The sequence below is a fragment of the Pistacia vera genome, unplaced genomic scaffold, assembly GCF_008641045.1.
Source record: "Pistacia vera cultivar Batoury unplaced genomic scaffold, PisVer_v2 Contig391, whole genome shotgun sequence".
NCBI classification, from domain to species: Eukaryota; Viridiplantae; Streptophyta; class Magnoliopsida; order Sapindales; family Anacardiaceae; genus Pistacia; species Pistacia vera.
Window position 1 is genome coordinate 232,076 of NW_022196214.1, and position 13,138 is coordinate 245,213.

Consider the following 13,138-nt stretch of genomic DNA (forward strand, 5'->3'; position numbering starts at 1 on the left):
GGCATATTCTTTTATATCGTGTAAATCATAGTTATATGTAATGATATATGTCCTTAGGATAGTAGAACCGTGATGAGGGTATCAAGTGTTTAAAATCTTGATAGTGAGAACCCTATGATCACATATGGTGGCCATTCTAGAAACATCCGTAGCCCCAGTATTATTCTGACCAAGGACACAAATAATACGGTAAGGCTATCATAGCGTTGAACAACCCTATCGAAAGGCAGTGACTGATCTCACTTGTCAAGGTTGTTTGCCAACAATCTGATGCAACGCATGGGTGCTTGCTGAAGGCAAGTTCACTGGACAGACCCAATAGAGGATTCCATATGGATGCTAACCCCAGTGTCTATGGAATAAATCCTCTAACGGATGGTGGTGCATGTGATCCTTAGACTTGAGATCATCGGAGCGCCTTGTGCACCAATTCGTGTAGTTTGACACTAGCCCAACGTAGTTCTATTCAAAGCTATCAATAAGGTAGTGATTGGCTACATTGAGAAGTGTATCGAGACTATGGTAGATCGATAAAGGATTCATCACTCCTGGGTACGGGAGAAGTTATCTCACTAGGTAATTCAGTAAATGGCAATGACACTAAATCTGTGGCCACAGTGGGATTGAGTTTATGCTTAATCCAATTTATTATTCCGATCATTGGTCCATTAACTGAATACAAACATGTCGAGGATATCTGAGGTTGACACTATTTCTGTACCTCGGTCTCGATGAGATAACGGATGATGAAAGGATTGGATTGCATGGTAACCATACTGTTGACAGGTTGTGGTTTTGCTGAATCTGAATCTATAGTGGCCATGATGCCTTGCTAGGGGCGAATCTTGGTCTGTGTAGTGAGACGATTAATTGGTGTTAATCGCTATACTACACACTGCCGATATGATGAGGAGCCTACGGATCACATACTTAGAAGATAATTTAAGAATCAATTTGTCAAAAGGGTATTTTTGTCTTTCAAGACGAAAGGGTATTTTGGTAATCTCACAGTGCAATTAAATTTGCTGAGGTTGTTGCCTGTATTTAATTTTAATATTAAAATTAAATTAGTGAGATATTATTTAAATATATCTATGTATATATTTAAATGAATTATTATTATTAATTAAATGTTAATATATTATTTTATATTAATTGATTTTAATTATAATAATAATTAATTAATTAAAATACCATAAAGGGGGTGTTTGGTTGCAAGGGTGAATTAGGGTTGGAGCCAATGTCTATTCCTAAGTGGAATAGGGTTTTAATTGCAACTTAAAATTAAAACAATATAAGGATTATTCAATAATCAAAAACCCTAGCCACCCTATCTCTCTCTCTCTCTCTCACGTTACACTCTTGTGTGAAGAAGAAAATTTTTCTTGTTCTTCTTTCTTGATTCTTGAAGCCCTTGATTATTCTAGCAAAATAATCAAGGGTTCTCTGAATTATCTTCGTGTCGACTTCTGTGAGTGCGATCCTACATTGGATTGATTAGCGAAGAATCACGTGAACAATTTTAGTGAATAGTATCCTAGTGAACAGTATCCAGTGAACAATCACCGGTGAACAGTGTTCGTGTCCAAAGTCAGAGATATTCGGAGGAGCCTCCAAACATCGGTATGAGCTAAATCCTTGTATGGATTTGTTTTTATATAGTTTTATTTTACGTTTCAGTTTATGCATGAAAACGTTATAATCTGTACTCGGATCTTGGTTCATGTAATTGATCAATTCATTTTAAATATTATGTTTTTCCGCTACGCAAATCCGGTCAGTTTCTAACATAGGCTCCTTATCATATCGGTAGTAAGTAGTATCGCGATTAACACAAATTAATTGTCTCACTACACACAGACCAAGATTGGCTGCTAGCAAGGCATCATGGCAACCTGATGGATTCGGATTTAGCGAAATAGCTACCTATCAATGATATGGTTACCGTGCAATCAAATCCTTTCATCATATGTTATCTCATCGAGGCTGAGATACAAAAATAGTGTCAACCTCAGTTATTCTCGATATCTTTGTATTCAGTTACCTGGACCAATGACTGGATTAATAAATTGGATTGAGCAACAACTCAATCCCATTGTGGCCACGGATTTGGTATCATTGTCATTTACTGAATTGCGCATTGAGATAACTTCTCTCATACCCAGGAGTGATGAATCCTTTGTCGATCCACCATAGTCTTGATACACTCCTCGATGTAGCCAATCATTACCGTATTTATAGCTTTGAATAGAACTACGTTGGGCTAGTGTCAAACTACACCAATCGATGCACAAGGCACTCCGATGATCTCAAGTCTAAAGATCACATGCACCACCATTCGTTGGAGGATTTATTCCATAGACACTAGGGTTACCATCCATATGGAATCCTCTGGTGGGTCTATCCAGTGAACTTGCCTCCAGCAAGCACTTATGCGTTGCACTAGGTTGTCAGCAAACAACCTTGACAAGTGAGATCAATCACTGTCTTTTGACAGGGTCGTTCAACACTATGATAGTCTTAGTATTATCTATGTCCTTGGTCAGAGTAATACTGGGGCTACAGACATTTCTAGAATGTCCACCATATGTGATCATAGGGTCCTCACTATCAAGATTTGAAACACTTGATACCCTCGTCACAGTTCTACCATCCTAAGGACATATATCAATACATACAATTATGAATTATAGAATAAAATACCTTTTATTGATTAATAAACATTATTACAAAGAGTCAATTCTACAATAATTGATTGGCTCTAGGGGACCTACTCTAATAAGAAGTACATCATGACTATGGTGGATTGACAAAGGATTCATCACTCATGTGTACTGGAGATATTATCTCAGTGAGATTCTAGTGAAGGACAACGACCTTGAAAGATGTGGCCACAATGGAATCGAGTTGAAGCTCGACTAGTCGATTGATCTAATAACTGAATCTGAATAGGTCAAGGTGGTTTATACTTGAAGCCGACATTACTTCTATGCTTCAAACCTTGATGAGATAATAGATGATGAAATGATTTGATTGTACGGTAACCATATTGTTGACAGGTAGCGAATACGCTAAATTTGAATCTGCTAAGTGGCCATGATGCCTTACTAGGGGTCAATCTTAGTCTGTGTGTAATGAAACAATTGATTGGGTGTTGATCGCGATATTACACACTACCATCATGATAAGGAGCCTTTGGGTCACACACATAGAAGGCAATATAAGACCATCTCCAACCCATTGCACCAATTTGGTGCAAAACACTATTCCATCTCCAACGCACAACACCAAATATTACACCAAAAAGAATATTCCTTAGAATATTCTTTAGAATATTCTTTTTTTTTCTTTTATTGTAATAATCAACAATTAATCTATTTCACTCATTATTTTTGTATATATTAAATAAATATTGGGAATGATATTTTTATTAAATAATAATTATTTTGAAAATTATACTAATTTAATAAAATTAAGCATTTATTTAATCAAATTTGGTGTGATTTTTGGTATAAAATTTAATACTCAAATTAACTTAACAAAATTAAAAACAAAAAAAAAGCAAAATTAAAAAAAAAAAAAATTATTCGCGCTACAGTGCCACGCCATTTTGGCGTGGCGTGGCGCTTTGGCGTGGGTTGGAGATGCCCTAAAGAAGATAATATGTGAGGGGCATTTTTGTTATTTGTTGATGAAGGGGTATTTTGGTAAATCCTACAGAGCAATTAAATTTGCTAGAAAGGTTGTTGCCTGGATCCAATCCCTTATTGCATTTAATATGTAAGATTGGTTATTTATTTAAGTATATATATTGTAAATATATAAACCGTCAGTATTTAAATGTATATATCGGTGTATATATGTTTTAAATAATGAAAGAATGTTATTAAAGGATAAAAATAATAATGACTCAATACCCAAGATATGATTTTGTTCCAGAATCATGGACACTAATGACTTAATTAGTGGAAGGGTATTATAGTAAATAACCCTTCAAGGAATTTTTAGGGGAACCCTATAAAAGGGAACTTTTCCCTAAAATTCAAATAACACTCTCATTATTCTTCTCTTGGACGTGGAGAGCATAGGTTCATTGAGAGAATTTTTTCTCTCAACCATAATCTCACTCATTTTCTTTAGAGTACACAATCAATCTAGTAAATCTTTTGTGTTGAATCTTGCCTTTGTGTGGATACCATTGGTTTGATCCTACACTTGGATGGTGAGCATTTTTCATCCGGATCCTAAAAAAGAGATGGAGCCTCCAAACATTGGTAAGATTCTAAATCATTCATGGGTGTTGATTGATTTGTAACATATGAAGATTGTTATACTCATATATGGATTTTGGAGCTTATAGTGTTTAATTGGTAAATTTTTGTTTTTCCGCTGCATTTATCTTTGATTAAAACGCTAACATCCTCATTGGAGTCACACCCTCCGCTCTTGTTGAGACATCCTTGACATCACAAGGAGAGTCCCTCTCGAATTCTGTAGTCTTGAGGATGGCCACCTCTTCGAAACTACTCTTGAGGTCCGCTCTGACTACTTAGTTATCGCTGCTCACCATTTGATAGTCACTTTATGGCAACCCGATGCTATCTTCCAAAAAAACCACTGGAAATCTTCCTACAAATGTAAAGCACACTCTTGACATCAACGACAGACCTTGGCCAGGAGATGAGATGCCAGAGAGTAAAGTAAAGGTTGAAAGAAGAAAAAGGAGAAAGTGACTTACTCTAGTAAATGTTTGGGAAAATATCGAAGGGATCTTCACAAAGCTACTGCACTCTCAAAACCAAGAAGGAAACCTAGTTTAGGAAGGAAGCTTTCAAATCTCAAAAGTACAGAGAACTTGAGTGCGACGTGCCTTTTATAGAGAACCTAAGCTAGGGCCGATCACGACCTTTCATTAATTCCACGCGTCGTCATCTAGAATGGGAGAACTAACGGCCATCCCAGTAATCGAGGCATCAACCTGTCACACAAAGTGATAATAGCCTATCGCTTACGTCAGCACGTTGATTTGCCTAACTTCTCATTAAATGTTAGGATAAAAGCGCTCTACTAGCCATACCTAAAATCTCGCTTATGCCCTCTTGATTTGTTTCTCTTTTCTCATGAAATGTCACTCCCTCAAGCTACAAGGATCAGCGAGCCCTCACCTTGGTAAGTTAGGGTCGCAGCTCACTACAATACTTGAGTAGGAAAGCTTGTCAGGATAGTCCGTGGTGCAACAAAACAAATAAGTAAAAAGCGAGAGCCTAGCGAAGGTTAAGCATATGGATTCGTAGAGGATAAAGAAAAGCGTGGAAAGACACAACCAAGATAGAGCAAATGAAGAAGAAAATTGGAGGTCTTTTTATTTATTCCAACTCTATACATCTGTGGGGTACATACAAAAAAATATATATCCTGGTCTTCACCCAGAAATGACGAGCCATCAAAACCCGTACCTTGAAGCGACGTAAGACGACATTGAAGCTGCATTCTCTCGTTTTCGAGAACAGTCATGTTTTACGCCATTTGTTGTGTTTGCGCACGTAGTTCGACATTCTCTTTCTAAAGAGTGGAGACACACCCATCACTCGACTCCAGGGCTCGGTTTAGCCTATCCATCGCCTTGATATGCTCGTCAGACATATCAGCCAGAGTTGATCTCAATATCATGGATGTATTCTCAAACTCTTGGAGATATTCACATGCGACTTTCGAGCTCCGCAACCTTAGGTAAACCCATTGAAAGAGCATAGTCAAAAGAGAAAGAAGTTGCATAATAAACACGGAGCCAAGTAAGCACAACAAGTGAGAAGATGTACAAGGATTATGGAGGAATAGATTCAAACTTGAGCGTGGTCTACGACCCCTCTCTGAAAAAGGGGAATCAGCTCATGGCCCCTTGTTTCCTCCTAATCAGCCTCTGTTGTGGATTCTTGAAGGGCGCACAATGGGACTCGAAGATGCTTTGGAAGCTTGCTGATGGCTCAAGCAACAACATCTCCAACATGTCTTTCCCTTTCTCCCTCCTCACTTACCATTGCCGGTAGTAAGTTCACAAGAATCTCCTCCCCAGTCTCCGTAATGGCTCCTGTAAACTACAGAAATCTAGCTACAGGGATGGGAAGGCCACTTGGTACTTAGGTAGTCATCCACCTCCTCCTTTGAGAGGAATGAGCGAATGACAGAACTCCCTTCCAACCTTCGACGTCATCACTTGCATCTCCCATGTAGCAAACATAGGATGAAGATGCTAAACTTGCCTAGGCCTCCTCGCCCATGGCAAACATTTGAATTACTAGCATCGTCATCATGGTGGAGGCCAAAGTGGTACAGGCCAACCCGGAAATCTCCTGATGGTACCGATGACATATTTAGAACGTTATTATCTTGAGGACTAGTGTTTTCGCTAAAATGGCAACAGGTGGACAACATCCCTAGAGTAAGGAAGAAAAAGTACAAGGTAGAGAGACTCTAAAAAGTTGAAATCGCTCAACAGACACAAAGTGAAACTTGACTTGAGTGATGAAGAACAAAACTCCAATAATACTTGTATTTATAAGGGGAAAAGGTACTGCAATGTCGCTTTGGTATCCCCAAAACGGTTGCAACCCCTGATGTTTTGAAAAATAGGATGGCAAATCAATTGCATCCCATTAAATACAGCGTTAGACGACACTTGAAACCCATCGAATTTCTGAAAAACTGAAGGCAGATGAAAAGGCTGCAATGAATGACAAGACCAGGCAGAGCGACATTGGTAGGGTTTGACCACAAAAGACTTAGTTTTCTAGGCTTGCCTCGAACTTAGAAACCTAAGGGGTAGATGTTGTGTCGTAAAAATCCACAGCTCGGACTAAGCAGAGAAGCCTAGGGCACATCCTTGTAAGGAGCATCAAGCTTGGGACTAGAAGGGCTTGGCAACAGACGCGAGCAATCAACCCCACACACGAGCATAAGGTGTGACGAGATCAAAAAAAGGGACCTACCATAAGAAAATATCTACTCACTTGGACATATCAGCTTACCATGTATAGGACGTATACCTTGATTGAACAAAACGTGGCCATGCAAGCTCCACGTGCTCTCCATGCCGCCCAACCAATAAGATACATGTAAAGACACCTACTGTTAGAGGGAACATCCATCATTAGCTATGGCGTAAGGGCACATGGGCTTCACATTGGACAATGTGGCTGACGCACTCACCATCATGATCATCTAAAGCTCCCTCTCTCCGTATAAAAATGACAGTAGCCTAGAGAGAGAAGGAGGTGGGTGGAACGAAAAATAGGAGAACAAGGAACCACAAAACTAGACTATAAAAAATCATTAAGGCAAGATTCTTTAACCCTAAATCCCCAGCTAGAAAAGCAAGCTAGAAACCTTTTTCCGACCATAGGAAAAACCCATCTCTTGTATCCCAATCTTATGCAAATAAATAAGATATCAATGGACGTAGGCCTTATTCTCTTCCCGGTCAAAACACTTTAAAAACATCTAATTGTCTCATCAATTCTCAGTAGGCACATCACCACCTTGGTCACTGCCGCATGTGACACAACTCACTTACGCTGATTCCCAGGATCACGCACCCATCTTACTCAATTCTCTTTTTAGTCTACCAAGTACCTCTAGTTGACTTGCATCTTCGTCTCAAAAGTTTAGCCAGTGTGGAAATTCGCATCAACAAGAGTCGAACCTTTTGAGTAGTCTGACTAATAATTGGGCCCAAGTTGTAGGGAAACCCGAATCGTAGAGCTATAGAGTAACTAGCTTGTGGAGTGGTCAGATTCGTAAAATGGACGAGCTTATAACTCGTAGAATGCTACAAGATGGGATCTGATATAAGACCAACAAAAGTTAGGCAGCCATGGTTTTAATATAGGACAAACCGGAGTTGGTCATGGCCCTAAGCCGCCTACTGATAGTCTCAAAAGTGAAGTCAAGTGCTATTGGGCTGTCAGGATTCCAATACGGATTTTTGCCCATACAATAGTGAATTTCGCAAATATGATGACGCTTGCACTTTCATATTGAGTGTAAGACAAGGTGTACTTGCATAAAATCGAGTTGGACAAAAATGACAACTTGAACATGATACGAAAGTCTTTTACAGGAACTTTTGTGACATATATATAACGATTTTTACATATACAATAACACTTGCCCTTTCATATTGATTTTAAGACATTGTTTACTAGCATAAATTTGAGTTGTATAACAATCGGCAACTCCAAAACACTGCAATAGCCATTTATGATAACTTTTGTGGTATATATATATATATATATTGAATTTCACAAACATGATGATGCTTTCACTTTCGTATTGGGTGTAAAACACGACTTACTAGCTTGGGATAGTCAGGTCCGAGTACCCGCTTGAATCCCATGGAACAGGAATCGACCAATTGATGCGTGCAAAAGCAACACCTAATTTTAGCTCACTTAAAATCTATAGCAATGTCGTGTAGCAGTACAAAGCAAGTAAGGGTCTTTCCCGCATAAGACTTTTCTAATTAACTAATTACCTACTTAAATAGGGGGTTTCTATGATTAAACAGAAAATTAAAAAACAACTATTTAAACAAGTAACTAAAAACAAGTAACATAATTATAAAAATGAGAGAGTATGAGACAAATTGGATTGAAGGATCATTCGCCACCACTAAACGCGTTCTTTAACTTTCTACCCTCTTGATTACATCAGCTCAGAAAATACCAAACGTTGATAAGTTCCATCTCTCCTTACTGAGTCATTGGATTAGACACGATTGTAACCTAATTCCCTATTTACTATTTATTAAATAACCTATGATACGATCTCTAGATTCAAATTAATAAAAGCATTAAGATGTGAGAGACCTACTGAATCAAGGATAAACTCATATAGTCGGTTTAGTTATCTTGAGTGATTACCCCCAATGCATGCAAGCATACACTTTACCACTAGTTATTTAGATTAATAAAGCGATTATGTACTGAACAACCTAAATTGGCAATAATAAATTAATCATAACTATTTAATTGCACACTTAAACACTTAAGACATTCTATATAAATCTTATTATCAGAGAATAAATCACATAATCAACAGGGATCAAAAGATAAAAAGAAGCAGATTTTATTAATCACAAGACATGTCTAGGTTTTGAAATCACCATCAATCACAAAAGAATTAGTTATCAATGAATAAAAAATAGAAAACATCATCATATTATTGATATCAAATAATAAAAAAGGAGAAGAAAAACCTAGTAAAACTTGGATGGATTAATGGAGTTGATGATGATCTCCAATTCTTCTTCTCCAAGCTTCTTTCAATCTCTCTTCCTCTCTACATTACTGTGTATTTTTGTTTCTCTCCATTCTCTCTCTCCTAAAAATACCTAAAGACCTCCTTTTATATTGCTAGGGTTGTGGAAAAATTAATGGGAAAGTCTTATACAAAAAAGGAGAATCAAATTCGGATTAGGCTAGAGAGAATCCATGTAGAATTATGATTCCTACACTGACCCTCTAGTACTGAAAATGGAATATCATCTTCTAGAAAACTCAGAATTACAAACCGTAAAATTCTACATAAACTAGACTTCCAGAGCTTCACAAGAATATATGGCACGGCTCCCAATTCGTTCGGACGAATTTATGGCAGCTTTCTGCCTCCTGGGCACGCCTTTTCCAAACCAGAATCTGAATGCCATGGCGCCGAAAGATCTTCAAATTTGAACATGAAAAATTCATAATCTGAAGAAGTCATAAACATAATAATTGTATTCCTTCACGTCAGCTTCCAAATGGTCCAAGAATCACCCAAATCAGAAGTCTACAGATCAAGTTATCGTCGAAATACCGAAGCATACTCAAAACTGGAGCATTTTTCAGATTTCATGTTCCATACTAAATACGCCATATCTTCCTCATTTCAACTCCGATTCTTGAACCGTGTTTTTCTAATAATCACAAATTCTCTTGCCAACATCATCTTTTATCCGAATATTATTTTTAAGCTTTTATGCCCTGAAAACACAACAAAAATACCCACAATCCCAAAAAGTGCATTCATTAAACAATTGAGTTAATTCATGCAAATTAACCATAGTTTCCCACAAACGATACCTATAAATCACTGAGTATAAGTGTATTTTCAAGCACTTATCACCGGTTCTTGGGATTTGGAATCAAAACAGAAATTGGAACCAAAACTAACCGGTTTCAATTCCTAAATGCCTGAAACCGGAACCTGAAAAACAGGGTTTCAAGTACCTGGGAAAATTTATAATACCCCTACTATTCACAAAAATGACAAATATACCCTATGAAATTACAAGTAAACCCTCAACTATTTATAAAAATTACAAATACACCTGGTTCCTACCTGGGTACTAGATCTTGGTTCCGATTTTGATTCCTGGTTCAAGTTCTGATTCCTATAATGGTGGAACTGGCATTGGAACCGCACAATACTTGTACCAATTTTTTAGAATCGAAACCAACCCTGTGAGGGTCGGTTCTGGGTAAGAACCGGAACCAAAACCTCGGGTACTTGCCGATTCCAGTTCTACCCTAAATTCCTACACACCCTTATTACTAGCATAAAATCGATTTTTATCACCATTGGTAACTCGAAAACGTTACAAAAGTCTTTCACGAGTACTTTTGCAACATATACATAGTAAATTTTACAAATACGATGACGCTTGCACTTTTATACTAAGTGTAAGACACGTGCAACATGTTAAGCTTTATTGCTCTTATGCATCTATTGTTTTTATGTGTGGATGAGCTTTAAATGGTTGCATGTGCATAACAAAAAAAATGCAATTGTTTTCAGACTAAAAATCTAATGGACATTGGAATAAATTATACCACTGAACAAATTTAAGGGTGTCATGTCTAATGATATTAGCAGGACACCTTATTTTGTTGTCATTGGACAGTGAAATGTAAAGTTCGGCAAAAGGGTGGTGTTTTTTGGCATCTCTATTCGTTGATGATTGCATTGAAAGATAAATCGGCATAGCTTGAGTCTCATGGTATCTTTGACAAAGTTAATGCTTTACGACGATAGAGCACATGACTATCCCTTCTATTTTCTTTGTTTTTTTTAAACTTTAGTTTACGAATTACCATCCTACCCCTAACTTAGTTAAGCTCAATTTTACAAAAGATAAGGGGGAGGTGGGCTATGGTTTGTCAATACCTTTAGGAATGTAAGTAATTTACTGAAATATTAGGGGGATTATTGTTGGCTTAATATAAAGCACCCCCTCAATCTCGCGAAACTAAGTGGGTAACGAAAAGTTCTGAAACTACCAAACACACCCTTGTCGCTAATTTTGGTTGTCAAGTTGATATTGACTCCATTTGACTTGTAAAATATCTTTGTCCCTAATACTTTCAATTAAATTTAATTAACCCTCTCTGACTTATGAAATGTCTTATTTACCCTAAAGCTTTCAACTAAATTTAAACTAAAAAAACTCTAAATTGAATACAAAATAATAAATTTTAAATTTTTTTACCCTATCTCTATTTTACAAAGTTATTAAAAATGAAAAATTTAAATATCCAAATAACTTTGTTCATTTTTTTGTTTTTATAAACTTATTTAAGTTCAGTTTTTGAAGAAAAGTTAGAAAAGTTTCTAAATTATGTAGAATAATAATTTATTTTAAAATTAAAAAAAGTTGAAGTGATCATATCTGCGATCTTTGTGATTTGGCTTGATCACAACAGCTTCGATTGTGATCCGGCAAGGTCATAACCTTTTCGACTGTGATCTTTCTGGCAATAGTGGCCTAGCGGCCAAATCTAGTTTCTTCGGTGGTTAACTCTTTTTTCTTCAATTTTTTGTATTATTTAAATTTGTTTTTTTTTTTTTTTGTAATTTTTAAAGATTTTCTTTGAATATTTTTAATTTTTCAGATTATTGAATATGTAAATGTCACATTACCCTTCATCCTAGTTAGAATTAACTAGTTAGAGTTAACTGCCAAAATAGATGGAGGGGGTGTGTTTGGTAGTTTCTGAAATTGTTGTTACTCAATTTAGTTTCGCGAGTTTAAGGGGTGTTTTATTGACCCAATTATTATTTGGGTACGTGGCGTGACGAGACGCTGTATCCGTGCTGAAGAAAGAGGCTTTTGAAAAGTCTTTAGCTTTCGACTTAATCTTCAAAGGTAGCCATAACTCATCCAACTTCGCTCTAAATCTGAAGATCTATTGTGCACCTAATTGAAAAAAATGGCGTACGTAGACCATGCGTTTTCGATATCAGACGAGGACATAATGATGGAGAGTTCGTACACGGTGAATAATCGGCCCCCTATCAAAGAGATCGCTTTGGCTGTTTCTCTTCTCATTTTCGGAACTTTCGGGATCGTTTGTGGAATTTTCATGTCTTACAACAGAGTTGGCGGTGACAGAGCTCATGGTACGTATTCACTTCAATCAATTGTTTTTATGTTTTATTGTATTTGTATTTTTTTTCTGATTTATTATTATATGGATTCATCAGGGCTTTTCTTTGCAATTCTTGGATCGATCTTGTTTATTCCGGGATTTTATTATACAAGAATTGCATATTATGCTTACAAGGGATACAAAGGATTTTCTTTCGCCAATATACCCTCTGTGTAGCCTCAACCTTCACCTTCACCTACACCTGTACAGATCTTCATGTCATCCAACTTGTACTATTTCTTCTTCTTCCTCCTCTTTATGAAAGATATTTTTTTTTTTTTTTTTCAAATCATAGTATGTATTTCGTTTGCTAATGTGATGAACAGTGGACTCTTTATTCGGTTTTGGCTATATAGTGATAACTCGTTTTCTTTATGTACCCTTTTGTGGGTTGTATGATGAGTTACGATTTTTTTTTTTTTTTTTTTTTTTTTTTTTGGTCAATAAAAGTGATATTCTGTTTTCTCTATGCACCTTTTTTTAGGTTTCTGATTGAGTTGGAAGAAATATTATTATTTTGAATAAAATAATATGTATGTTAGTTACTGTGTAATGAACAGGGTTTCTCTATTTAGTTGTCGATATTGTGTTTTCTTTATGCACGGTTTTGTGGGTATTGTGATCAGTTCACAGTACAATAGACTCTTTGTTGAACTTTCTTTTAATGTGGCATA

At 36.7% G+C, this 13,138-nt stretch overlaps 1 protein-coding gene across 1 annotated transcript; it reads left to right on the forward strand.

Moving 5' to 3' along the window:
• The first annotated feature begins 12,145 nt into the window (after positions 1–12,145).
• On the forward strand, positions 12,146–12,844 carry LOC116141068 (transmembrane protein 230-like). The gene is made up of 2 exons (XM_031426617.1): positions 12,146–12,435; positions 12,520–12,844. Exons 1-2 carry the CDS (start codon positions 12,246–12,248, stop codon positions 12,639–12,641), a joined length of 312 nt encoding a protein of 103 aa, XP_031282477.1. The 5' UTR covers positions 12,146–12,245; the 3' UTR covers positions 12,642–12,844.
• Positions 12,845–13,138: the final 294 nt, after the last annotated feature.